At 46.8% G+C, this 27,496-nt stretch overlaps 2 protein-coding genes and 1 long non-coding RNA gene across 4 annotated transcripts in view; 2 read left to right on the forward strand and 1 right to left on the reverse strand.

The window, feature by feature from the left end:
• Window positions 1-3,417: 3,417 nt before the first annotated feature.
• On the reverse strand, window positions 3,418-22,136 carry LOC140915518 (uncharacterized). The gene is made up of 3 exons (XR_012160185.1): window positions 22,070-22,136; window positions 13,640-13,762; window positions 3,418-3,566 (listed from the first exon to the last, which is right to left on the reverse strand). It is a non-coding gene; the product is annotated as an uncharacterized lncRNA (long non-coding RNA).
• LOC140915517 (hepatitis A virus cellular receptor 2 homolog) lies at window positions 3,957-13,296 on the forward strand. Of its 2 annotated transcripts, XM_073355228.1 has the most exons (8): window positions 3,957-4,027; window positions 5,490-5,590; window positions 7,983-8,327; window positions 9,787-9,837; window positions 10,877-10,965; window positions 11,585-11,711; window positions 12,589-12,628; window positions 13,119-13,296. In XM_073355228.1, exons 2-8 carry the CDS (start codon window positions 5,542-5,544, stop codon window positions 13,210-13,212), a joined length of 795 nt encoding a protein of 264 aa, XP_073211329.1. In that variant the 5' UTR covers window positions 3,957-4,027; window positions 5,490-5,541; the 3' UTR covers window positions 13,213-13,296. The 2 variants fall into 2 exon arrangements, with proteins under 2 accessions (XP_073211329.1, XP_073211328.1); XM_073355227.1 differs by lacking the exon at window positions 3,957-4,027 and having other exon boundaries at window positions 5,452-5,590.
• Window positions 22,137-24,085: 1,949 nt separating the features above from the next.
• The window catches only part of LOC140916472 (uncharacterized), a 48,512-nt gene continuing 45,101 nt past the window's right edge, over window positions 24,086-27,496 (forward strand). Inside the window, exon 1 of the mRNA XM_073358116.1 lies at window positions 24,086-24,134. Coding sequence (XP_073214217.1) covers window positions 24,086-24,134 — 49 coding nt within the window. The remainder of the gene's footprint in view (window positions 24,135-27,496) is intronic.

Below are 27,496 nucleotides of genomic sequence, written 5' to 3' on the forward strand. Positions count from 1 at the left end.
CCTATGAATGTTTAGCATATCTGGCATGTAAATACCTTGCAACGCCAGCTACAAAAGTGCCATGCGAAAGCCTGTTCTCACTTTCAGATGACATTGTAAATAAAAAGCAGGCAGCAGCATCTCCTGCAAATGTAAACAAGCTTGTTTGTCTGAGCGATTGGCTGAACAAGAAGTAGGACTGAGTGGACTTGTAGGCTCTAAAGTTTTACATTGTTTTGTTTTTGAGAGAAGTTATGTAACAAAAAAAAAATCTGCATTTCTAAGTTGCACTTTCAGAATAAAGAGATTGCACTACAGCACTTGTATGAGGTGAATTGAAAAATACAATTTCCTTTGTTTATCATTTTTACAGTGCAAATATTTGTAATAAAAATAATATCAAGTGAGCACTGTACACTTTGTATTCTGTGTTGTAATAGAAATCAATATATTTGAAAATATAGAAAAACACAAATATATTTAATAAATATCAATTGGTAGTCTATTGTTTAACAGTGCAATAATTTTTTTAATTGCGATAAATTTTTTCGAGTTAATTGCATGAATTAACTGCGATTAATTGACAATGAGGCATGATCATTGCTATTTGTTGTTAACCAGTAAGCAAAATATGAGCATAACTGTTTTTGCTTGCATTGTATTAAGAAGCAGACCTTTGGGCTTGGAATTCTTTCTAAATACTCAAGTATTGATTATAAGTATTGTTTAATAAGTTCTGCTCTGATTCCCATTTTCTTAGTGAGCTGGTTGATTTCACTACCCAGCCTGTTGCGTTACTGTTAAGACCTTGTTATTTAAAGGTCTGGGCTTATTACTCTTGCTCCAACCCAATCTCATTTTGTGGCACAAAACATGGAGGGATCTGAAGCACACGGGAAGCTGGGATCAATGCAGAGGAAAATGAGTACAGGATGGATAGATACTGTGTGTGACTGTTCTGGGAATGCGTCTGTCAGTTTACGCTTCTCCTTTTGTTTTGTGAGTATCGTTTGTGGTTGTAAACCTGCATTCAGGGTTATAACCGTCATTTTGTGAATCATCCTCTAGTGTGTCGTGGGCGGAGAGCCGGTTTGGACTGGGGTGTGCATAGCCTGAGGTGGTGATCAGCGAGGAGGTGGTGTTTCTCACCTTACGCAGAACTAACATGGGATGGGTCACCCGGATGGCTGCAAAGAATTATTGACTTGCTTATGACTCTTATCAGCCTCAGCCCCTCCAAACCATGGCTGGGACATGAGGTATCACACTGGGGTTCAAGACCAAGTTCATGTATATAAACGAGGGGGCTTCTGTGTAGAGGGAGCCACCGATCGCCAGCAGCAAGAGGGACAAGGGAGTCTCCACCTCACCTGACCAGGCACACCTCAGACCCAAACGGAAGGAAGAGATCATCTGCGGGGTGGGGCCGTTGCATTCAAGTCTTTATTTTTTCTGTAGCTCTGTAAATCTCTTGTGCAGTCTAAAATGTGCATGTGAAATTCCTTTGCAAATTGTTCCTTGATTTAACTGTCACATGGTCTCTGAAGGGTTAAACCATAAATTGGAGTGCCACAAGGGTAGAATTTGGCGGGTAGAGTGCATAAATTACCAGGGACAGTTGGGGGCTTCAGCAGAGGTCATGGGGCCTACGACAGCTGCATCCAACATCCCAAGATGGGGGTGCCTGACAGGCCAAACCAGAGACTGTGTCTTGACACTGCTCAGACCCAGTGGCATGGAAGCATGCAGGATCCAAAGGTTGAGGCCAACACAGCAGGCTGAAAACTGTCCATAGAAAAGATGTGAGTGCAGAGAGCCGCCCTGGCTGAAAAACCGTAGTATTAGCCACTAAAGACAAAGAGAGCCCATTTTATGCTGCTCCCTGAACTGTATGTTCCACTGACCATTGTTAGTCATTGTTTATACATATTCTTAGTTCTATCAAGCAGCAAAATTAAGAGGGATGGGACTAATTAGTCCCAACACCAACAAAAAACAAATACATTTGTGCAAAAATATTTTTATGCTCTCTTGATGAAGGGCCTGATCTAATTCCTCTCAAAGTAAATGGGAGTTGGATCAGACCCTGTCAGACAGTGGCAATTGTTGACCAAAACATACATACCCTTTCCGCAGCTATTTCCCAGAATGTCCCAGGGTCCCTTTATCCCTTTCACCCACTAGACCAGGGGCAGGTTAACTTTTTGGCCTGAAGGCCACATCGGGTTTCTGAAATTGTATAGAGGGCCGGTTAGGGGAGGCTGTGCCTCCCCAAACAGCCAGGCATGGCCCGGCCCCCGCCCCCATCCGACTCCCCTGCTTCTTGTCCCCTGACTGCCCCCCGGGATTCCTGCCCCATCCAACCCCCCTGTCCCCTGACAGCCCCCCCAGGACTCCTGCCCCATCCACCCCACCACCCCCTGCTCTCATTCCCTTGACTGTCCCTAACTGCCTCCACCGCCCCATCCAACCTCCCCCTCCTTCCTGATTGCCCCCCAGGGACCCCTGTGCCATCCAACTGCCCCCCACCACCCCATTCAACCCCCCTGTTCCCTCCTGACTGACCTCCCCCAGGCGCCCTGCCCCATCCACCCTCCCTGTCCCCTGATCACCCCCAACCACCCCATCCAACCCCTCCTCTCCTTCCTGACTGCCCCCCTGGGACCCGTGCCCCCATTCAACCCCCATTCCTCGCCCTGTGCCCACCCCGACCCCTATCCACGCCCCTGACCACCCCCGAACTCCCCTGCCCTCTATCCAACGCCCCCTGCCCCCATTACCATGCTGCCTGGAGCACCTGCGGTGCGACTGCTCCAGGACAGACAGCCATGTCGTGCAGCACAGAGCAACGCGTCAGGCCGGGCTCTGCAGCCCCACTGCCAGAGTATTGTGCCGTGCGGTGGCGTGGCTGCGGGGGATGGGGGACAGCCTCCCGGGCCAGGAGCTCGGGGGCCGGGCAGGACGGTCCCGCGGGTCGTAGTTTGCCCACCTCTACGCTAGACTCTGCCTGCGCACCTGTATGTGTCCCTGTGATTTTTCTCACATCTCTGAGGCACCATAGATTTTTCAGGGGTTAACTTCAGTGCAATATCCCTCTAGCCCTTCTCAAGGAAACAGCCCAGGGTGCTGTTACCCAGCTGAGACTAGAGAAGCACCCAGCATCAGTGGTTCGGCTCCTGTGCTCCACCCACCTCATAACAATTTATCCTCCGTTACCGTGCACCCAAGAGACGCAGGAAGGTTCCAAAATCCAACCATTTACATTTGCAAGCAGATGAAAAGACTTGTCAGACTTCCAGACTCCTTGAGCCCTGTCTCTGATTAAATACTTAATTCTTGTGGAAATCTAACAATGTTTAATTTTCAAAAATGTCACCCACTGTGTCTTGGGCTCACTGAAGGACCTGGATCATTTCATTGACATTGTAGATCATTTCAAATGTGCAAGTGAATTCTAGTGGATGCAGAAAACTTCCGGGTTGACAGACTGCTGTAGAATTAAGTCCTTCGAGGCCTGTGCCCACCTCTGCTGCCACTGCCGGCAGAATGGTCAGTCGCCATAGTGATCTTTATGTGGTGGAGAGCTGCTGAAGTGAAACAAAGATTTTAATTGGTGTGTTGCCAATTTCTGGTAGCAAACAGAATTAAATAAAGGTCACTTAACTGAGGACTCTTATTAACCTGTGCTTTTGGTATAAAATGAATGTCTAAGTAAGCCCTTTATTTGGTTTTTAACCAGAGGTGAAAGTAAGCCAGTACGGTGTACCAGTAAGACAGTGGCCGTCGGTACACAGGCGATCGTACTGGCAGGGCCACTGATCGGGGCAGGGGAAGGGGCAGCTGTCCCAGGGCCCAGTGATTTAAAAGGGCCCGGAGCTCCCAGCAGTGACCAGAGCTCTGGGCCTTTTAAATCGGGCAGCGCTGAAGGGCTGGCTGGGGGAGTCTGGCCGCAGCCCCGCCCCTTCTGCACGAGGCCACGCCCCTTCCGGGGGCACAGAGTGGCGTGCCCCCCACACCTTGCGCAGGACCGCAGCCTCCCTGCGTACTGGTAAGTCCTTTAAGTTATTCACCCCTGTTTTTAACCCTCATTACAGAGATCTGGAACAGTTTGTGGTCACAGCTAACAAGAATAACTAGAGCCTGATCTTTGACATTTACGCTTCAAAACCAAGTGGCACATGTCTAATCATACTGGCTCATTTATCTCACTGCCTGGTATCAGTTATAGGATTCACAGCCCCTCTCTGCATAGTGGGTTCAAGTGAGTTGTAAATAGCAGAATTTTGCACAACTCTCACACCTCAACTATGGAAATGTTGAGGTGGCTGGTTCAGAAGTATGGTCTTGTTAATTTAAATCCATGGTAGAGGTTTAATTTAATTATAAGCAATTTGTTGCAGAGTCACGTAACTGATTACTGGAAAACTTGCAGGGGCTAATAGGTGCTAGATGTAGGTATTTTTAATTAAGATCATGCAATAAAGCTTCTCTACTGATCATCTGGTAACAACAACTCTATATGCCCTTACTGACCCTGTGAGGATAGAGATTAGAAAAAAGCAGCATTTCCCTCCAAGATCCCACCCGAAGAATGAGAAAAGTAAATCTGTTAAAGACTTAGGCTCAAAGACATTTTTAAAGATGTTTTCTGGGAATCCTGCACTCCCTGTATCCTGTTGAAGGGGAAAGTAGCCAAGCAGTGGTCCTGAGAAGTTGTCCAAGAGGCCAGTCATCTTTTCCATCACTTGAGTATTTTTAGTGACAACATGCTGCAACTCCCTGTAGGCTACAGCAGTGGAACAGTGTGAGTCTGCCAATATTTTTTGGTGGTGGGTCTCACAGTCTTATCTGGGTGGTTAATAATCTGGATGGTCAAAGTATTTTTGCAACATCTGCCAGCTAGATGGAAATAGTCAGAAATATATTATTCCAAAAAATGAACAACTGTTAGGGTAGTATGAATTGTAAACGCTTGGGAATCTATTAATACCAATGTTTCTCCTAGGAACTCCCTCCCCTGTCTCTCTTTTTATCTGTGTCTCTGCAGTACTTTCTCATGTGAACTCTTTTGCTATATCTATTCAATGTGGCTAAACAAAGGGGCACGATGGGGGGCAGGGAGAAACATCAAGAATATTCTACACTTCACCACAGTTTGGGTGTAAGAAACGGGTGCAGCTGAACAGAGTTTAACTGCAAGTGGCAATAAGAACAATCTGAGCTCAATGCTATTTCAGAAACTGTGGTCAAGCAGGTTGTAACCAGGGCTTCTGAAATGCTTCTGAGTGGTTTGCTCTTGCAGTTAAACCATGTGCACCCATTGTCAGCAACAGCTAATTGCTAGTGTGGACATGGAGATAGCGAGCAAAAGGCTGCTAACCACAGGAAAAGCCAACCCTGATTAGGCCTATGAGTAATATTCAGTCTATTAAGTGTGACATCATTTGTGACATTAGGGAAGTGAAACTATAAGATTGTGTCAGAAAAGAACATTATTTTTTTTCCTCAAGCCCTTGCAAAGTTTAAAGAAGACGGTTCTCTGCCTTCTTGTCAGTTATCACCATGGCTCCTTATTTCATCTCGGAGTGGATCCTAATGGTCCTGTTTACAGGTAAGTAAGGTGAATAAGAGAATAACAGATAGTGGATGGGGCTTTGATGGGCAGTTAGTGCATAATAGTTCCTAAGTTTTCCTGGAGAGTAACTAAACATGGACTAAACTGGATGTCTCCTAAAGAAGGCTGGTCATGTGTCACAGTGTTGTAGTTTGCCACAGACTCTGCAATCTTCTGCAATGTAAAAAATAAGCCAGAGTTGCTCAATAGCCTTCTGTGGAGCTCCTCTAGCTTTTGTTTTCTTTTATAAAAAGGAAATTTCTGGGCATCATGGTTACAAAAATAATCATCCAAATGTGAACCATAAGCAGTGGGGTCTGAAATACCTACTGGCAAACTACATTTGCATAAAACTTATTTGTCTTTCTGTACTCTTTAGAGATGAGCATAGATCTATAAACCCATGTCATCTAGAAATATATATAAAACAAGACTTAATTTACCGTTTGTGAACATTTCGTCTGTATTCTGTCTGTATTATGGACTTTCCCTCTGTGAACGAATTGAGTGTTTTTAGTGCACTTTTAAAATGAACCGTTAATATATTAGAGAAAAAATGTGTGCTGTGACTTTGGGTGGGGAGCAGTTGCGAAGATAATGGGCCACCTAATGCCATCAGGCCAGGGAGATCTGCTTTAAATACAAAAATTAAAAATGGCAGGATATGGTCCATATGCTGTAAAAGTGAGATTACAGGTTCTGCCTCCTTTTGTTTTTATTTCAAAATATTTCTTTTTGCTAAATAAGAGGTGGGATTCAAAAATGTTTCTTTATGAACTGCTAATACCATATGTTGTCAGAGCTGAGTTTCTCACAGGTTACTGTGGCAAAGTTGCAGTAGGAAGCAGTTGTATTACTGAAAAGGTCCCTCTTTTTTAGGAAAAGAGGTTGATTAGCTAACGTTATCCACCTTGCCCACCTAAATCAAGGTTAAAGGTGTTCAACAGTGTTTTCATTGGGAAAAGGTCAGGATTAGCTTAACTAACCCCTACCGAATATTGATCTCCTTTCCCATACAAACCCTCATTTATATTGGACCAATTTGGAAAAATTGCATTGGGAAGTATTAACACCCACTGCAGAGCATTCTACCCCGGTAGCATTAGGAGTTACTTGATTGAGGAATTAAACCTAGTGATACCCTATTATTCAATTGGATAGAAAGTTTATAATACCTGTTCTATCAAAAGCAGAGCTTCCTTTGCTCTTCCATGAGAGATGAAATTCAAAGTGAACAGGATGTAGGTGATGCATATACTTTGTGCTGGATCTCTGCATGGGGGTGAATTTCACATCCCTAAGGGCTATCTTGAGAGTCTAGCCCAGAATATGTGCCCACTAGGGAATTTTGAAACCACAGCATCTTCATGCAAGGGGAATTCAGCCATTGAAGCCTGTCTCACCATTTTCTCCTAGTATTGCCTCCACCAGGAGACCAGCCCATTCCAGCTGCCCTGTGCTAGCTTGTTAGACCAAACTCGTTACCTGCTCCCACCCGCAGCCAGAGACCGACAGAGACAGTAATCTGGCTTATGACCCTGCAGCAGTAACATGCTCCTACCTCACCCTGTGTCTGGGCTCTGGCTCAGAAAGGACAGGGAAAGGAAGGAGAGGATCATAGACTGAGTAAAACCCAACAGATCCTCCCATTAAGAACAACAGAGTCTGAGTTATCAGTTCCAGATACTGCAGGAACAAGTCTTGCACAAGTCCTGGTGAAGCTCATACTATCTTGAACCCCTGTGAGTGAGGAGTCAAGAGGGGGTCTGGAGAACTGCACACCCACAAAAGCCGTATTATAGCGGAGGTGGTTATAGTCACCACTATCATAGGATCTGTAACAGTTGCCGGTGGGAACCATCCAGGGACACCACAGGGGTCGTGGGCCACTATCAGGAGGATTAGCCGGCATAGCTTCCCTCACAAACAAGTGACACCAACATGAAGACAGACTTGTGTGCCTTTCCATGGCTCCCAAACTGTCCTGGCTCCTGACAACTGAACGCCTGTTAGGTCAGGGAGCCGCACACACAGCTGCTGAGAGAATTGCCCATAGCTAAGTGGGGCAGATTCAAGAACTGTTCTCCCTGCATGGTCCTGGCCGTGGTGAGGAGGGTGAGGTGGGGCAGCAGCTGGGCACATCAGTGCTTCCTGGGCTTGGACAGAACCACATTGTGGGCAAAAGCGTCATGGTGTGTGTCCTGCTGTCATCCTCGCCTGTTGGGGGGAGGAGGAGAAACACACACCTCAGTGGATCCACCTGCAATGGAGGTATGTGGCAAACTTACAGGGACAGTTTTGTGTTGTGCCTGAGATGCCAGGCAGGTCCCATTAGCCTGTGCATTGTATCCTAGCCCCGTCTCAATTACTGTTGTATCTTTGTCTGCAGGTCTCACAGTATCGGGCTCTCCAGTGAGAGGAGTGGTGGGTCAGAACGTCACTTTGCCCTGTAAATACCGAGTTAATCGCCAAAGTGACATCACAACAATGTGCTGGGGTCGGGGCAGCTGTCCTTCTTTTCAGTGTTCTCAGCCAATTCTCTGGACAGATGGACGGAGGGTAACCAAGCGTCAGTCCAGCAGATACCAGTTAGAAGGGAATCTCGCTCAGGGGGATGTGTCCCTGACCATAGTGAATGTGGCAGAAGCAGACGGAGGGGTGTACTGCTGCCGTGTGGAGATCCCTGGTTGGTTCAATGATCAGCAGAAGAATCTGGAAGTTGCGATTGAGACAGGTGAGCAGAGCTTTTCTTTTGTATGAGTGTCCTTGAAGGGTAAAACTCCTGCCCTCTGGCTGACTCTCTCAGCTTGTGACAGAAACAATGTATTAATGTCCTGCAGTGTTAACCATTATGACTTTGAAGCTGTACCGTTACCACTGTGGAAAGGAAGCAGCCTCTGCCATCAGTGTAACCCAGCAGAGCCAGTGCACGGGAATGGACGTTTTGTTCCCTTGTGCCATGGCGCACCGCTCTTACTAGCAATCTTCGCAATACTGCATGTAGCATCCAGGAGAGTGGACAGCATAGTATGCTTCTCTCATTAGTTAGGCACAATAATCCCCTCTTGTGGGTAGATGTGTTCACGTTCCTCCTTCTTGGGCAGATCCAGCGGCCATTACAATGAATGAAAGGTACCCATCCACCTTACTGGGCTCTGGGTCACACCCTAATTCATGAAGATAAAAAGGATACTATTGTGCCCGCTGTGACAGACATCACAAAGTTCTGCAGGGCTCCCGAGCCCCTGGCGACATGTTCTCCTCGGAAAGCCTGGTCCCCTCTCTGGTTTCTGGGATTCCAATGTTATAAATCCTCACCCTGGTGCCGGGAAACCTGCCTGGAGCAGACCCTAACTGACTTTTGTTCCTACCCCTAGAAACCTAGACTTATCTGTTTGCCCTACCACAGAACCTCTATATCTTCCCCTACCAAGCCATGTTTCCTTTCAAACTTGTGGGGCCAAATGCAGACCTGGCATCAGCAGGTGCAGCTCTGTTGAACTCAGTGTTGTACTCTAGTACCAGGTATGAATCTAGCCCTCTCTCGGCTGAGGCGGAGTTAAGCGGTGCCAGGGCCTGGCTCTCAACATATAGGTGAATTCCAGCCCTCGGTGAGCACTCATGAAAGTACTCCTGTTGGAGCCAGTGCTCATCAACCTAAGTCAAGTTTGTACAACCCGGCCTTAAGTCATGACTGATTTTTATACACGGAAGTTTAATCTCAACACGGGCTCCCTACAGCTCTGTTGTCTGGCAAATAACACATTTTAAAATGTACAACTCCAGTTGTGGCAACAAGAAAAATCAAACCTCAAACTTTACCCCAAGCCAACTTTTTTACCCAGAAAAGGCAGAAGTCCAGACCCTCCAGGAAGTCTGCTAGGACCTTCGTTAGTGATTTGACATGGAAGGTGCTCAGAGGCTATGGTGACAGGTAGCAGGATAAAACCCCCAAGCAGATACATCGATAGTGTAACTGTGATTTTCATTCTCTCTCCTTTTGCTGCACTGTATTGTCCTGCAAATAAAAGTTACAAAGTCATTTTCTTCTTGCAATAAACCAGATGGATAAAGGGATATGGTTTTATTGCTGGTGATATGTTGTTAAAGCATTTTATTTCTTTCAGTTTGTTGGACACATCTTGCTGACTGTTGTAATATGTGTGGGGTTTTTGTTTTGTTTTTAACACCAGCTAGGACCTCCACTGCAGGCCCTCATACTTACACATCTGAACACACCTCAGGTAATGGTTATCCAAGTATTCCGCCTCTCGGGTGTGTGTGAGTCCCTTTGTAATGGGATCCCAGAAGGGGAACTAAATAACAAACAGTAGTTGAAAATATTCCCTTTGACTTGTATATTATAAAATCTGATCCCCTGGGATCTAACAATAAGCCCCAAGCAAAGATGAGAAGGTCTGAAGGGGTCTTTTAAACAATTTGCAGCCCGCTAAAACTGTTTTATGTTTTAATATTTATTTTTTATATTTTGCTTTTGAGCCTTCTGAGCTCAGCTTGAACTTGAAACCAGAAATGCCAGCTTCATTCATCTGGATTTTGTGAGCTCAGCAACTCGAATATGTTTCCACATAGTTCTGTTGCCCTCTCAGAAGAGGAAGTGAAAACTTTCTCAGCATGTGATGTGTCTCTAGCGGCAGAGAAACTTGTATACTTATGTGTATAATGGACACATCCGTGAAGAAGCCTCAAAAAGAGACAGACAGTTGTGTTACTTTGATGTCAGGAAATGCCACCCTTTCCCGAGCATAGACAACAGCTGAAGCAGACCATCTCATTTAGAATCAGTCCCCTTAAAATAAACAGGAGGGGACTCCATTTTCACTAATTGTAGATCCTCAGATAGCACATTTTCAGTCTTGGGATTGGTGGGTTGGTTTTATTGCTTGTGGGGTTATTCAGTAATCAAATGACACATTCACTGAACCATTGTAGTAAAGTTTTTGCATTTTCTAGCCCTGTGTTTTAAATGTTATACGGTGCTGCCTTAAGCCGGGAAATAGGCACCGCGTCAAGATGCTGTAGTTGCAAGTTTTGCAAGTTTGTCTCACTGTGGCCAGCCTCAATGCTACATAAAAGTGTTCTCAGCTTTGTGAAGTCTTGTATGCAACCCCACTTACCCTTTACAGTGCCGTCAAAAGCCCATCGGTTCTCAGAAGAAATCAGTTCACTTTAGATAGAGAAGTTGGCATTGTCTAGCTATGAAGACGGAAAGAATTATTAGCTGTGCTAAGTGAGATGTTGGTTTATCTTATCATTGCTCAGCTGCTGCGAATGCCAGTGACTCACCTTCCACCGTCGCCCCACAATGGCCATTGGTTTTCAGTTCAGAAGCCCCTCAGGATGCTTCAATTGTAAGTGGTCAGGTCAGAATAGTGACTATATTGTCTCTGCAGATCACTTTCCATGCTCTCTTTTGGTTGGAAAAGAGAAATACTTCTACTGAGTCTGTCCCTCTGGTGCCTGGGAAATAGCGCTGATGCCTTTGTTACCAAAATGCAAACAAACTCCAGTGACATGTAGAAAGGGCTAATCCTGGAGTCCTTACTCGCTCCTTACTGAGCTGAAAGGGAGTTTTGTCTAATTTAAAGACTGAAGTCAATAGGAATTGAAGGCATGCGTCACTTCTCAGGATCAAGGCTTGAATAAGGGCTGCAGTGTTTGGCCTTAAACGCAGGCTTTTGGAATGAAGAGCTGCTTCTTTAAACTATAAATAAAATTAGAATATACACCTATTCTACATAAATGAATGGGGTTTGGACACCTCGCTCCCTCTAGGCACTTTTGAAAATCCCAACCGTAATCAGAGTCCAGCTGTATGGAATCTCATAGTGTCTCATAACGCACACTGTCTCAAGTTGGGTGCATTATCTCTAGTGTGTGTTTACCGTTTACCTTGCAGCCAAATGATTTTTCAAGTCGTCTATATGATTTCTATTCCTGCCCCTCATACCCTCGTGTTCTGTGTTTCAGCAGACTATGTCCACGTCAATCCATCAGCTAATGGAGCCAGAATCCATGGGGGTAGGGATGCATGTTGGAATCAGCATTTTTGTGGTACTTCTAGTCATCGTGGTTTTGGCCCTAATTCTATCCAAAAGTAAGTGATTTGAGATAGACGATAATCCAAGGAGACTGATAGTTTTATTTCTCTGCTTCCCTAGGACCTTGGCCAGTGGTGGCTACTCAGAGGATGCCCTATATCGGGGTGGCCAGACTGCAGCTCCGGAGCCGCATGTGCTTTATTACAGTTAAAGTGCGGCTCATGGAGCACCCCTGCCCATTCTCCATCTACCAGACTGGAGCGGGAGCTTGGGGCTTCTGCCCTGTGGTGGGATGGAGGGGCTGGGGGCTTCTGCCCAACAGGGATGGGGGTCTCAGGACTTCAGCCCTACCGGAGGCACCTGCTGGGGCTTCAGCCCCAAACCACGGCAAGTCCCTCCCCTGAGGCAGAATTTCCTAGCCCACAATGCCACTGCAGGGCAGGAGCACTGGCAGGTGTGCCCCACAGAGCTGAAGCCCCGAGCCCCAGCAGTCATGCCCAGCTCTCGAACTTCTGAAGATTATCGTATCAGAGGGACAGTAAGTTTGGCCACCCCTGACCTATATCAATCCATCTCCATGCTGCACTGGCCATGCCCCCACCCCACTCAGTGTGGGTGCTGTGCTCTCCTGGCCTTTCCTGATCACAAGGGAAGCTGCAGCTGCTTTGTGCGACGCCAGCCACGATGTTCCCTTTTGCAGACTTTCTCCCATGGCGGCTCTCAATCAGGGTATATACGTGGGTAGCCCCTGTGGGAGTTTGGCCTCATGTAAATAGTGGGTGTTTCACATATTTAAAAGACCCACTTTAAAGCTCCCTTATTTCAACTTTTGCACTTGACTTTTTCTCATTGAACCTGCTGCTTTCTTTTTTTTTAATGATTTTCAAACCCATTTCTCCCTCCCCCGGCTTTCCTATTTTGGACGATCCTCAGGGTATTTCCACAACAGACAGAAGCTGAAGACTTTGGCAAGGTAAATGCTATTCGCTATGCTGTTTCTGCTGTAGCCATAATCAAAAACTAGGTCCCAAAATGTCTGCACCTTTGGTAGGACAGAAAGAAATGTGCCAAACAGACACTCCAGGACACACGCTGACATTTCCAGAGCTGCATGCTTTTACTTTGATTGGCTTTGTCATATCAGGACAGATAATCTGACACAACAATGCAAAAAGAGAAATTCATTATCATTGCTATTCCTCGTGTGCTTCTTTTTGTTTACGAAGCAAACGGTTGATCTGGCTCGTGGTTTGTATTTCTTGATTTTACATTAAGCAACAGGAGATCTTCAGGCCTGCGGTGCCTTATAAATACATAATGATTCATTATTACTAGCGTCTAATAGTAAATGTTACTATAGTTCATATTTTCCCAGTAAACCATCTGCTTTGGATATCGGGTGTCTTGTGTTTCTGGTTTGTTGTTTATGTTTTAATGGTCGGGGTCTGTTACTCTTTCTGCAGCTCAGTCTCATTCTCCAACCCAGAACATGGAGGCTTCCAGAGCACGCTGGAAGCTGGGGTCCATGCAGAAGAGAATATTTATACGATGGACTAAAGAATGGTTGGATCCGTTCCCTGATCAACACTGTGGCTTTAGCCAGTTACTACAAAACTAGCCCAGTTTATACAACACTCTAAACTATATGTTCTACTGACCACTTTTAAACCTTGTTTGATACAACCGAGAATTTCGAAGAGGGGTGTTCCTGGTGGAGGGCACATGGACTGACAAACTAGTATTTGCATCACTCCAGTAAAGCAAGAAGTGTCTACAAATTCAGGGCTAAGACTTTGCCAGTCTATTGCAGACACGAGGCTCCACAGTTTAGTGCCATTCTCAGCATCCATTCTCCGAATGGGAGCGATACGTGTATTACATTTGTTACCAGATACAAATTGCCACTTCTGAGAATGAATGAGAGCAAGACCACAATGCCTAAGCAGCTGAGAAGACAGAAGCTACAGTCCACTTTCATATTTACCCGTGTCTCCAACACTGTTGTCTCTACCTTGATGCTGGATTTCCTGGGGCAGGATGGCACAGCCAGGAACCATACCATGCCATCTGCAGGGGGGAGCAGGCTGTGGCAGTTGTGATGATGTAGCTGTAAAGAGGAATTTGTTTGTGAATGTTTCAAACAACAAAAGTTTAACTGTATTTTTGCTAAGGCAAAATATATTCATTCTTCGTTACCAGTGAGAGTTCAATCCTGCTGGATCCTAAGTGCTTTCAGGAAGATGCTGAAACTTCTCAACTTCTAAGAAGTCATTAGGAATGGAGAGTACTCAGCACTTCCCAGAAGGCGCTCAGCACCTTGGCAGGTCAGGCTCTTAATACATAGAATACATACATTTTGTTGTCTCAGTTAATTATGACTAAGCACGTTTTACTCTGGAAACAATACATCCGGTTCTTCCTCTGTGCTTTTTAGAAAACGGATATGATTCATACCATGAACTACATTAGTGACAGGATCTCCCATTTCCAGAACTCTAGGAAACTAGAAAAAACACTAGCTACCCTGAAGAATGAATAATAAATTCCTCTCACTGCTATTACCAAGGGGAAACCGAGTCATGTTGGAAGGGTATGTCAGAGATCTTGGTAACGCAACAAATGTTGGGACAAAATCTGCTCTTCACTTACATCAGTATAAATCCAAAATAACTCCACTAACCATACTGAAATTTGAATGGGATTTAAGCCATGTAAGGGGACAGCAGGCTGAGACAAATTCTGCTTCTCACATACACGGCTGTAACTGGCACCCCAGTTAATGGAACTGGTATTGGACACATGACCCCCATGCTTTTTGGTCGAGGGACACTGCAAAACAAAGATTGAGGCTGTCCCACAATGAATTGGATTGGGATGAGCCAGCATATTTCATTTTGTACGGTCATGCAATAGAACACAACCTAACTGATACAAATTCAGGCAGTTCTGGTGGGAAGAACAGTTTTGCTCAGCTGTTTTTTAAAAACCACTTTTTAGCCAGCTATATCTAGGAAACTAGAGCAGATTTCCTGAGAATGCAAAGACCTAGTATGTGCAAGAGAGAGCCAAATATCTCCTGATATCAGTCAAGATAAACTTATTAGAGTTAGTCCAGCTGGTGATGCAGAAAAGCCAATGTGGGGGGTACTTTTAAAGGAATGATTAGGAAAATTAAAGTAAGCAAACTTTCCATCCTCAGTCATTGCTTTCAATGGAGTTACACTAGGCATGACCTTCATTCATTCTTATTGTCCGCCAAGCCGTAGAGAGACAATAATGCTGTGTTGATTTTAATCACATCCTGTATGTGAGATTTGCTGGCTCAGAGAAAGTGTTTAGAATAAATAGGAAATCAGGTCTGGAGTCTCTCTCCCTAAACTCTGGGTTAAGAGAGCAGCGGTATCTGTCAATGAGAAACAAAACACAGGACAAGATTGAGATTTAGAGAAACTTCACCTTCCTAGTTGTTATTATTGTAATAGCCTAATTATTTTGCTATATCACTGGGATTGTTAGAAAACGAGTATGTATTTTACTGAGACATTAAAATGAGCTTCTGGTCTCACACCTCCATTACTTCTGTATTACACTGGTGTGAGTGAGGTCAGAATCTGTCTTCGAAAGTCAAACAGTGAGATCCTATCCGTAGTCTGACAGCAGGACTTCCAATAGCACTTACTGTTGACTTCACTAGGAGCAGTGAGGCCAACAATGAAGGATTTTTAAAACCCCATGCTGAATGTCCATTGCAGCACTGACTGTTCTTTGTATCAGCTGTGTGTTGCACCAGACCGAGTCCTAACCAGTCACTCTTCCAATAGTTTAACAATTGAGTCTGCTCATCTCTTACTAGAAATCACCCTGACTACCTGAAAATCTTTATGTGTGTTTGTTTTAAACCAAAATTACAAAATTTTCTATGAGAAGCACCTTCGGGGATCTTTGTACAAAATTATATATAGGTTATATGATGATAAAAGTTATGGTTACAGCATCCTTCCGGTTTGTCTACTCCACATCTTTATCTGTAAAATGGATCTCTGTTAATGTTGTGAAACAGTCTGAGATTGTATTGCATGCTTATAAAAATGTGCACAGAGTTCACGGCTCCTTCTGCTTTTGCATGCCAACTGCAGGAAGTCTCTGAACCTGAAGTTACCTGGTAACAAGACAAAGTGGTTCCAACATTCAACTTTGGTCAGTAAACAATTAATGCTGCAAAAACTTAAATCGCTCCCCATCAAACATTGATGCGTGGCTCTGTGATACAGCTGGAATGCACCGCTAACAAACGACTGGCATTCCGCAGAAGAGGAATGCCCAGAAAATGTAAAGCAATATGGGCTGGCTTTTTCGAAGTCTATGATTAATGTAGATCCTGAAGATAGAGATGTCACTTCCCCTCGCCGCCTTTTATCCTACCTCTCTTTGCTTACTTTGTGTATTATGATGAAACTGGTATTTGGATATATTTGTATTTGGAATAATAAAACATTATAAATATACATAAAGGAAGGCCCTGATTCCAACCTCCCTGCAGTCATTGCAAGTCTTTCTGCTGATTTCGGTGAACTTTAGATCAGGCCCTTAGGGTATGTCTCCACAGCACAAACACCCCAAACCCTACAGTGCTGAGTCTCAGAGCCCTAGTCAGCTGACTCAGGATTGCGGGACTAAAAATAGCAGTCTATGTTTGGGTCAGGGGGATGGGTCTCCGAGCGGAGGCTCGGGGGCTCTCTTTCCAGCAGGTTTTTCGTGGTGGGGACGTACCCTTAGTGATCAGCAACAGAGATATCCAGATCTCAGCAGGAAGCTGTCTTCCTCTTAACTTCATGCATACTCTAAAAAACTGACACGTTCGTTAGCGTGATGACAGTGAGCAAGAAGTATTGGGAACTGATTCTCAGGGAAGCTGGCATTTCCTTGTCCATCTGTGAGAAGCCCCCACTTGGCAGCAGTGTAGGGTTAGCTCTTCAGAGCGCTCTTATCAGGTTGTCAGTTTCCAGTCTGCACAGCTCCTGTCCCTCATTGGATAGTTTCTCATGGCTGGTTCAAAACACTGTGCTGAACTGAGTCCCGTATTTGTTTTGCCCGATCCCTCTATGTACAGTTATTGATCAGTAACTGAATGCAGTTTGCTATAAGGCAGACAGTAACATAGTGCAGTCTGTCCAGCCCTACAAATTCCTATTTACTCTGTACTGCAGTGCATTAAAGATCTGAGACTCCAGCTGGTAGCCAAAGCAGGATCCTTTGAATACTCGGAGAAGGATCCAACGGTTTTGACTGGACTTTCTCTGCCCTGAGCTGACTGGATGTTTGCTCCAGCCCACCTCTCCTCCTTCACAGTCCCATCACCTCTGTTTTGCTGCACTCCTGCCCTTCTTTTCCTTTTCTCCCCTGCCCTGACCCCTTCATCCCCCTTTTCTTTCCATTTAGCTCACCCCCCCACCCCCCGACTAAAACCACCTGCCAAAACAACCCTGGGACTCATATTGTTCGCTCTTCTTCGGTGTCCTACCCCTTCCCCCACCCTGTATCTGGCTTGTCTATTTAGACTGTAACCTCTTTGGGGCAGGGACTGTCTACTACTCACTCTGTGTTTGTACAGCACCTAGCACAATGGGCCCCGTTCTTAGCTTGCTCTTAGTCCCCACATGTTAAATAATAATAATTAGATACAGGATGACAGTGTAGTTCCTCTCAATTTCCAAGTGCGTGGTTAATGCTCTTTGAGCGTCAAGGTGCAGTAACAAGTCATGAACAGTGCAGGTTGGGTCATGAACTGGGAAATCTCTCTAAAACGAATTCTGGTTGATGTTATGGAGTTGTATCACAGAATGCCTCGATGTGGAGTCAGGGCTGTACTGAGTTCCTCCCAGACCAGGTGTCACGGTGGATCATTAGCCCGTTCATGGTCACCTATTCTGTTGGAAGCACCTTGGCACAATGGGTTGGCTGAAGCTTAGGGAAATAGTTTTACTAAGTTTCCCTACAGAGAGCTGGAGAAGTAGAGAGAGGAAAATCCCCAGCAGTGGAACAAAAAAAACCCAGGCCTGTTGATGCAGGCCTTTAAAAGCCACAGACTCAGTACTCTGCAGCCCTCTGCTTGGCCAAAGTGCCCTATTTAACCCTAGAGTGTGACCCACAAAGTTGTCTGGACAAGCACACAGACTTTAGACCTGGTGCGACTCCAGACATAGCCTAATCTCTGATCCCAGCATGACTCTGACCCAGACTCCAGCCGGGTACTACCGCTGGTCTCTGACCACAGCCTCACTGTAACCCCGACTCTTGCTAGGGTGACCAGATGTCCTGATTTTATAGGGACAGTCCTGATTTTTGGGTCTTTTTCATATATAGGCTCCTATTATCCCTCCCCCTCTGTCCTGATTTTTCACATTTGCTGTCTGGTCGCCCTAACTCTTGCTCATTGAATGTGGCTCTAGAGATTCCTCTGACCCCTGCGCACCGACCACCATCCCTGATGTATGGACCTCAGCCCAGCCATTCTGACCACCTGTGCTCTGGTTCTTTACACCTCAGTTTTTACTCAGGTGGTACCCAGAAACCCTCCCTTGGAGCAGGGCTAAAGGAGAAGTTTCTCTGAATCTCTTATATCATGCTGGGTGCTGTGTCGTAAAACCAAGAAAATGATAGACAACATTTAACAGTGGGGTGTTGGGGGAGAGCAAAAACTAAACCATACTATTATACGGTAGTGGGTTTAGAAGCTTCATTTGCCACTAGGGCTGCATTGTGCTGGGCACTGCAAAAGGATACTGTGAGAGATAGTCCATTGCCCAAAGAGCAAAACAGACAAGTCAGAAAAGAGTGGGAGGGGAAACTGAGGCACAGAGAGGGGAAGTGACTTGGCCAAAGTCACATACAGCCGATCAATGGCAGAGCCAGGAATAGAACTTGGTTTTCTTGCCACCCCCTGCACTAGACTATGGTGACCCCACCATCAAATTTCCTGACTCTGGCAACAGCTTGTACAAAGCTCGGGGCTGTTTAGTTACATGTTCACATCCAGACTTTGGAGCTCTCAATCCAAACCAGCAAAAATAAAGTTCTCTCGGACAGTTCCAACTACCTCGTTTATTATGGTGTAGTGCCTGGGGCCCAACCAGCAAGTGCGCTAGGCACTGTACAGACACAGAGTAACAGGCTGGGCCGGTCTGTAATTACCAGCTACAAAGCAGCTCACTTGAAATGAGGTGTGAATGAGCAGATCAGGAACTGACAGACTGATGCAATGTTATTTTTTCAGAGGCCTTTTTTGATCTCAAACCACATACTTTGCGAGACACAATTCTCATTTCAGCTGGGCAAAGAGCTCTTACCTTAGAAACAAAAGAGAACAATTTTCAAAGCATCCCGCTGTACAAGGAAAGCTAGATGAAAGAATGACGAAGCCAGTCATTTCCTGAGGGATTTGACTACAAATTAGTGAAATAATGTTACCCCCTTTGACCCAAGCAGTTAACCAGTATTCAGGTTCTTGTGGATTCCTTCTCTCAGGGGAGACATTGATGATGGAGTCAGGTATTCTTTGATGCAATCTGGTTTGTTTGCAAAGAATGCACATAAAGGTCCTGTTTCCCTGAACACAGCATGTGTAGTTAGTCATTGGCTCCATGTGTGTCCTCTCTGGTTCTGGCCAGATAGCCCGCTCTGATCAAATTGCCCAACAAGACCCCAAGACATGGTTTAGTAGCAAAGCCACCCAGCCAGGTTTATGGTTGACAAACCATGGCCTAGCTCCCCGGATCAATGTCTACAGTTACACTGGCACATGTATGTCCGTTGCAATGGACACAGCACAGTGAATGTCGGGACTTTCCATTCCCACCTCGGCTGGCCAAAGACACCCTGTAGCAGGGTCATTGTGGAAAACCCGGGGAGTGGGCGGGCGCAAGACCACCCATTGCTAAAGGCCCTTCCCCCAGCCTAGCAGGAGGGACCACTGGAGCCAGGGACCAACTGATTACGGGGGACAACTAAAGAAAAACAGGGATCGGAGTGAGGGTCAGAGGTTCAAAATGAGGAGACCAGATGGGGACACCGAGCAGAGAACCCCGGACAGCACCCACTGCTCCTCAAAGCTGTCGAGGGAGCCGGCGGACACTGCCCAGTGGAACTCTGTCCAGATGCGTGAAACTAGAGAGGAATGGAAATAGGCCCCACAGTCACAGAGCACCCCCTCTTCCAACATCCTCCTCCTGGTATTATAGACGGAAACTTTGGCCAGAGCCAGGAGGAGGTTGATGAGGAGGTCTCGCAACTTCGTGGGGCCACGGATAGGGTGTGCAAAGAGGAACAAGTGTGGGGAAAAGTGCAGCCAGAACCTCAACAAGAGGTTCTGGAGGAGCCGGAATAGGGGCTGCAACCTGGCGCATTCAAGATAGGTGTGCGCCAGGTTCTCCCTCACGCTGCAAAAAGGGCAGGCCTCTGGTATAGGGGTGAACCGCGTCAGGTGCACACCCGTGCTCACGGCTCCATGAAGGAGCCGCCAACTAATGTCCCCGGCGGGCCGTGGGACCAAGGTGGAATAAATGCTGGCCCACCGGGGCTCCTCACCCTCTTTAGGTGGAAGATAGTCCCACCATTTGGTGTCGGGTTGGAACATGAGGGTGAGGAAATGCAATGTATGAAGCACGAGCGTGTACAGATGGTTTCTGGGCACAGTTTGAAACCGGACCGGCTGCAGGGTATGCAGCTGGCTCGGAGTGTGGGAGCGGGGAGGCCGGGGGGGCGGGGGGGAAGGAAACGACTCGCGGAACAGGGGCCCAAGAAAAATGTCTGGAGGGCCAGGGGTGAGGGGTGGGCGGGGAACGCCCTCTCGCAGGGCTCGCTGCAGGAAAGCGAGAGAATCAGGTGACAAGGCGGCCTTCACCTCCTGGAGTACGCGCCTACGGGTGGGAAGGGTGGAAAGCCCCATGCGTCGTCTGAGCGCGCGGGGCTCCACCCAATGCCCCCTGTCATAGTCCAGGAGGTCTCCGACTCTGGTGGTTTCCGCCAGGACCAACCTCCGACACACTGAGGGAGACTCTGCCATCTGCGCACGGAGATCGAGGTTGTGTAGCAGGAGCTCCGCAAGGAGGTCCACTCCCTTGGTGGTCACAAGTGACCTGGTCGCCGAAAAGAGCTTCCAGGTCTGAAGGAGGTCCTGGTAGAAGACCGGCAGCTCAGAGAGGTCTCGCGGAAGGCCTCTCGGATGGAGGAAAAAGAGCCACCGGTCATATCAGAGCCCTCGGAGGCGGCGGAGGAAGGTGTGCACCAACGTGCTCCACGCCGGACTACCTGCACCGTAAAGGAGCCTCTGCAGGGGCTGGAGGCGGAAGACATGGACCTGGCTGCGCAAGCAAACCAGGCCCTGTCCTCCCTCCTCCAGGGGAGGACTCAGAACCCCTGCAGAGACCCAGTGCAGTCACCTGCTCCTGCCTTAAAAGGCTTAAAACAGCCTGGGGAGAGGGCTGTGGCAGGGAAGGAAAAGCGGGGCTGACTGGGAGAAGCAGCCTCAGCTGGGGACAGGGCCAGCTCCAGGCACCAACTTTCCAGGCAGGTGCTTGGGGCGGCATTCAGAATGGGGCGGCCGGCCGTGTCCTGCGGCGGCCATTCGGTGGCAGCTCCGCGGCTCCTCCCGCAGCGGCGGCTTTTGGGCGGCAGGCCCGCCGCTCTTCTGGGTGCAGCGGCCATCCGGCGGCGACTGCTTGGGGCAGGAAAATTGGTAGAGCCACCCCTGGCTGGGTGCCACGCCCCAACCAGGCCACGGGTGGCTTAGTCAGGGCCCAGCTGGCCCTTGTAAGAGCTGTGGAGGGAGACGGGCTGGGCTGGGCTGCTGGGAGCGTACCATAGTAGCTGAGGTGGAGCAGGGCTGGGGGAAGGCCAGGAAGCTCCGGTCTGGAAACCCCCCCCCCCCCGGCTGCAGGCCTAGTGTAAGGCCAAAAGGGGTACTGGGGTTGCAGGGGGCAGCCCACGGGTAGGCAGGGGCAGCAGGTCCAAACCCCGCTTCCCTATGATGACTGGCTTATACAGACTGCAGTCAGTCCCAGTGAAAGGGGGCTAGATGGTGACTGGCAGTAGCCCATAGGCTGAGGCAAGGTGGGGATAGAGGGTGGGGGGTTCCCTGGGGGAGGGGAGACCCAGATCTGTGGGGGTACTGCCATGGGGCAGCACCCTGACCTGAAAGGGGCACTGGGGTCCAGGAGGGACTCGGGGCCAGTGATGGTGAGACACCGGCAGAGGACGCTCCGGAGCTGGTAAAAAGAGCTAATTGCCAGCCAGCCAGCAGGAGGTGCCGCAGGGGTGAGTCCCACCCCTTGCACACCCCCTCTGAGGCTCCATTTTATACACCGATACAAACAAGTTACGTATTGACCCTCTGACGTGGTTAGTTGCCACCCTTTACCTTGTACATGTTGGTTTGATCAAAACCTCTCTCTCCATCATCCTGTCAGTGTGTCTTTGTATCCTCTTCTGGGAGTGTGTTGGTATCATAATTAGTATCAGGGTGTTCTGGTACCACCCTTCTGGAATGTGCTTGTATGGGTGTCCTGCGCTTAGCGCGTCTCAGGAATGTGTGTGATTTTGCAATACCAGCCCTGTTCTTGCCAGTTTCTGTGAGCTTGCAAGCAGGCAGAGCCTGGCTTCTGCTCACAGCCTGACTGTTGCTAACTTTGCTTTATAGTAGCAGGGCTTGACCACTACTTTGCTTTATATTAGAGTGGCTTGAACTCTACCTTAGGCCTCATACCAGGCCTCTTATTACGAGGCCTTGATGTCTCATGCTCTCTCTTTCCACTACAGCATGAATCAAACAGCAGGAGGCCGCTTGCTCACAGTTCCAAGTCTCTTTTCAGCCAGCACTCTACCCAGAAGCTCTCTTTGCCTACATCTACATTACGAGCTAGGTGTGTGATTCCCCTGGCTGGGTAGACATACTCATGCCGGCTCTCCCTGGGTAGCCGCGGTAGAATGGGTTGTGGCAGCAGAGGCGTGGTGGGGCTGTGCTGAATACAGACCCACTGGTTTCAGGCAGGTTTGTACTTGCGGCCGCTAATTGTGCTACCATGGCTACACTGTCAGTGAGGGCAAGCAGGACTGTGTGTATCCAAGTGAGGCATCACATGCCTCCCTCGTAGTGTAAAAATAGCCTTAGCTGTTTTCTCAGGGTCATTCTACAAGTGCTTCTCTGGCTGTGTCTGGGGCTTCCTTGCTGCCTTCTCTGTCTGCTTCCATCACATCTCTGCTGCTCTGTCTCATACAACTCCCTCAAACAACGCCCAGTCCCCTGCATTTGCATTCAGCCCTCCACCCACATAGCTAAGATTCCTGAAAGGTCTTTCATGTAGCCAGTATTTTGGGTGGTGCATTCTACTGTGGCAACTCTGTATTCCAGAAAGGAGCTTAATTGCTTTTTTTATATTTATCCTGAATGAAGAGCAGCTGCTATGCCCCCTAGCCACAACAGAGTTTCACCCAAACCGTGGCAGAGCAATAATTTCCACCACACCAGGGTTGACAAAAATATGCCTGCTGTGCTTTTAACCATCTGTGGTTAAGATTTGCAAAGAGCTTAAGGGGTTTAGGCACCCACATACCATTGAAAGTTGAGGGGCTATGGAACTTTGGAGGCTTTGAAAATCCTAGCCTGTAGTATTAAACAGGAAGGCCACGCCATACATCCTCTTCTGAGGTCAGTTCTGAGGTTAAGTGAATCTCTGAGAACAAGGCCCAAAAACCAGAGCTCTGTCACCTGGTCAAAAAAAGAGCCAAAAAATGTTTGTTTTCATATGTGACTTGGCAAGAGTTTTGAGGAGGGATTTGAATCAGGTGAGGAAGTGCCTTGCTGAACACGTTTTGAGAGGCCCTCCAGACATGGAGGATGCCATGGAAGAAAGCATGGAGGCAGAGGGAGCGAATGCGGGAGTCATCAAGCAGAAGGCAGCATTGGCGCAATGTAGGGGCCCGGGAAACTCCTAAAGAGACAAGGTCAGTGGCATAGACTGGGTTGAGGAGTCGTGAATGCAAGGACAGGGAGCTTTGTTCTTCATACCCTGTACAAAGGGGAGCTAGTGGAAGGACTTGAAGGGGGAGGAATAGCTCAGTGGTTTGAGCATTGGCCGGCTAAACCCAGGGTTGTGAGTTCAATCCTTGAGGGGGCCATTTAGGGATCTGGGGCAAAAATTGGGGATTGGTCCTGCTTTGAGCAGGGGGTTGGACTAGATGACCTCCTGAGGTCCCTTCTAATCCTAATATTCTATGAGGAGGGTTACTTCCTACTGGAGAAGAGGAGGTTGCAGTATGTAAAGTCTTAAAAAAGGAGAAATTGCACTACAGCCAGGCTCACTCAGCATTTCTGAAAAGTATACGGTCTGGTCCTCTGTCAGTTCTGGTACATTCCTGGAGTTTCTAATCAGCCTAAATGGCCCATTCCCTGTTGCTTCCCTGGATCATGCTACAGCTGTATATAGGTGAGTGTTTTCTTGCTTTACCACTGTATTTCTTCAGAAGACAAAGTGAGATTCATTTGATTTTTGGAATGTTACAGAGCAAATGGTATTCATTGTTTCTATTTGTATATACACCCCTACCCATGTATAAGGTTGTAAACATGTATGTGACTCGCATTTATTGTTTCTGTATGTGTATATACAGTATATTCCTTTTCGCATATGAGATTGTAAATATATGTCACCTTTTAGAAGATTGTAAAAATTATTTGAATTAGTGCCAATGCAGAAGAATGTATTAGTTAATTAGTTTAGTAATTATTCAGGCGTACTATCTGGTTCCCCTTTATATGCAAAAGTTGTGTGTAGGGTCTGTTGGTTATTAAGACAGATTTAGAAAAAAAAATTACTTCTGTGTTGTTGTTATAGTTATGCAAAGCCAACGTTTCCTGTCTGCCCTGAGCTGAGCTGCCAGCCCCAGGTTGGAGCCATTATTTTTAAATATTAATGGAGAAATGTTTTTATAAAATGAGACAAAGCACGGGATTTTGTAAAGCTCTCTGCCTTGGCTGGACTCTGTTCCAATTAACATCAACGGCAAAACTCCCAATGGAAGGAAGGTGGGAGCAGAGTTATAGCAACACGCAGCACTTTCAGAAATCCCACCCAAAACATTTAATTATCTTCCATGTAAAATCTGGCGCAGAAGTACTACAAGAGATGCATGTTACAAGGAGAATTAGAAAAACCTGAGAGACTGGGTAGGATACTGGCCACAATTTCCAAACCTGGGTGCCTAGAGTTAAGCTCCTAAATCCATATTTAGGCATCTAGGGGAATTTTCAGAAGAGCCAATGGCCTTAGGAGCACAGTGGGCTTTGCTCCTAAATCAAACTCCTAAATAAAACTTTCAGTGGGCCTTGTGCTCCTAAATCACTTAAGTACTTCTGAAATTCTGTCCTAGGTGCCTAAATATGGACTGAGTAGCCTAACCTTAGTCACCCAGGTTTGGAAATATTGTCCATGGTGTATAGAGCTGTTAAAATGCCAAACAGGAGGAAGCAGCCATTCTAATGCTTACAGTAACTGCAATATTCATAAACCACTATCTGACAACCAGGGAAAGATTAGGAAATTGGTAGAAAACAGTGAGAGACAAAAGTTGATTTTATCCCTTCACCAATTCCCATTGAGATTCAGCGGGCAAGATAACATAGCACCAGGGTACATGATGCTTTCTGTGGAGCCAAAACCACACCGGGATTTGCTGCAGCCACAGGAAATCCAAAATATTCCTAACCTATTACCATGCCCCTTATGGACCTAATGAGGAGGCCCCTGAGGACCCTTTATCCACCACTCCTTCAACCTGAAAGAAAGTCAGTTTTCAGGCCTTCATTTGTGGTTGCTTCAATAATATCTTCATATGGAAACATACTTAGGGGTCAAAATGACCATTAGTCACGTCTCACCCATCTTAACTTAGCTCAGCATTGTTAAATCTTGGAACAAACACTATATTTATCAAACACTATATTTATCCTTTTATCAACTCGGCCCCTGGAGAACCTGTTACTCATGCTATTATCTAACTTGCTCTAAGCGAATGTGAACAATGGAGCTGGTAGGGAAAAAAAATCAATGTTTTTTCAACAAAAAAGGCAAAGATTTTTTTGCAAAAATTATCCCCTTTTCAACCAGCTCTAATGTACAACCCACACTAGAAGCATATGCATCTTTGCGTCCCCTTTAGTAGCTAGTCTACATAATAGGAAAAGAGTCTATTATAGTTACCCCTTAGTGGAGTTACTCCCTTATATCAAGTAGCAGAGATGTATGCTTTTAGCACTGGAGGCCACGGGTTCAAACACTGCTGATGACCCAAAAGAGACATTGATAAATATGGTGTGAGTAGCCAATTATGAGCTCAGTTGTGTTTTGACCTTTATATGACTTTAATTGCCCTTCTCTGTTTAATCAACAATTGCACTGAGTAGCACTTACTGGGTAGACACACTGACCTCCGTGGGACTGCTCATATAAGCAGTTGCGACTTAATGTGAGTATTGGGCCAAGAATCAGGCCCCAATGGAGGTATTAAAGTGTTTAGATATAGCTAGGGCCCTACCAAATTCATGGTCCATTTTGGCCAATTTCACAGTCATAGAATTTTTAAAATAATAAATGTAATGATTTCAGCTGTTTAAGTCTGAAATTTGACAGTGTTGTAATTGTAGGGGTCCTGACCCAAAAAGGAGTTGCGGGGGGGGGGTCACAAGGTTTTTGTAGCGGGGGGGTTGCCTACAGCCACCGCTTTCTGGCCACCCAGCTCTGAAGTCAGTGCAGAAGTAAGGGTGGCAATACTTGACCTCCTACAATAACCTTGTGACCCCTCCCCCCACCCCCGCAACTCCTTTTTGGGTCAGGACCCCCAATTTGAGAAACACTGGTCTCCCCCGTGAAATCTGTATAGTATAGGGTAAAAGCACACAAGACCAGCTTTCATGGAGGGTGACCAGATTTCACCATCTTTTGATGCGTTTTTCTTGGCCGTGAATTTGGTCGGGCCCTAGATACAGCCAATAGTGTGATTTTGCTTAACTGAACTAAAGGTACAGTTACACTGCCGCTGGGAGGTACTTCCCAGCTCAAGTAGTCTGCTCAAAATAGCTGTGAAGCTGGAGGTAGCATGGGCGATTGCTCAGGCTACCCTGCTGAATGCATGCTCGGGGGTTCAGGCGGGTTAGCACACAGGCTATTCTGAACTGCCACCCATGCTACTCCCTGCTGCATGGCTCTTTTTAGCTCCGACAGAGTTACATGTGTCTGTTTCCTCAAACTGGGAAGCACCATCCCAGCTGCAGTTTAGATGAGGCCTAAGATTAAGAGATGCTGTAACGAGCCGTTGGAAAGCCCTTAGCTAATTTAAAAGGTGGTTATTGGATTCATATTCTTCCATCTTTGCTAGTCCTCTCAGGAATGTTAGTAACACAGGAAGAAAAGAAGGAAGGGAAACTCCAGGGACCACATTTTTCTAGTGCCAGTGCTCTTTGGAAACAGTGTCTTAGACATTCTGGTGCCTCATTCCATTTTTTTGTAAACTCCAATTTCCGCTGCTCTCCAGGGTAGAGAATGCAAATGAGAGACATTTTCTCGTTGAAAGCGTTTGCCGAATGGCGCTCCCTTTGCGTCATGCAGGGTTGGATAACATGAAGGTGGACAGAAGATGTTCACATTCCCAAAGCCGTAGGGTTCCTACTTCCTAGCAGCTTGGAAATGAACAGGCTGTACTCCATCTGGTCTTATTTTATGCACCTCTGAGCTGGGCTACCCTAATACGTATTAATGTTTTGAGCTAACTAGCCCCTTCTCCTGGCTCACCA

The sequence above is a fragment of the Lepidochelys kempii genome, chromosome 8, assembly GCF_965140265.1.
Source record: "Lepidochelys kempii isolate rLepKem1 chromosome 8, rLepKem1.hap2, whole genome shotgun sequence".
Taxonomy (NCBI): Eukaryota; Metazoa; Chordata; order Testudines; family Cheloniidae; genus Lepidochelys; species Lepidochelys kempii.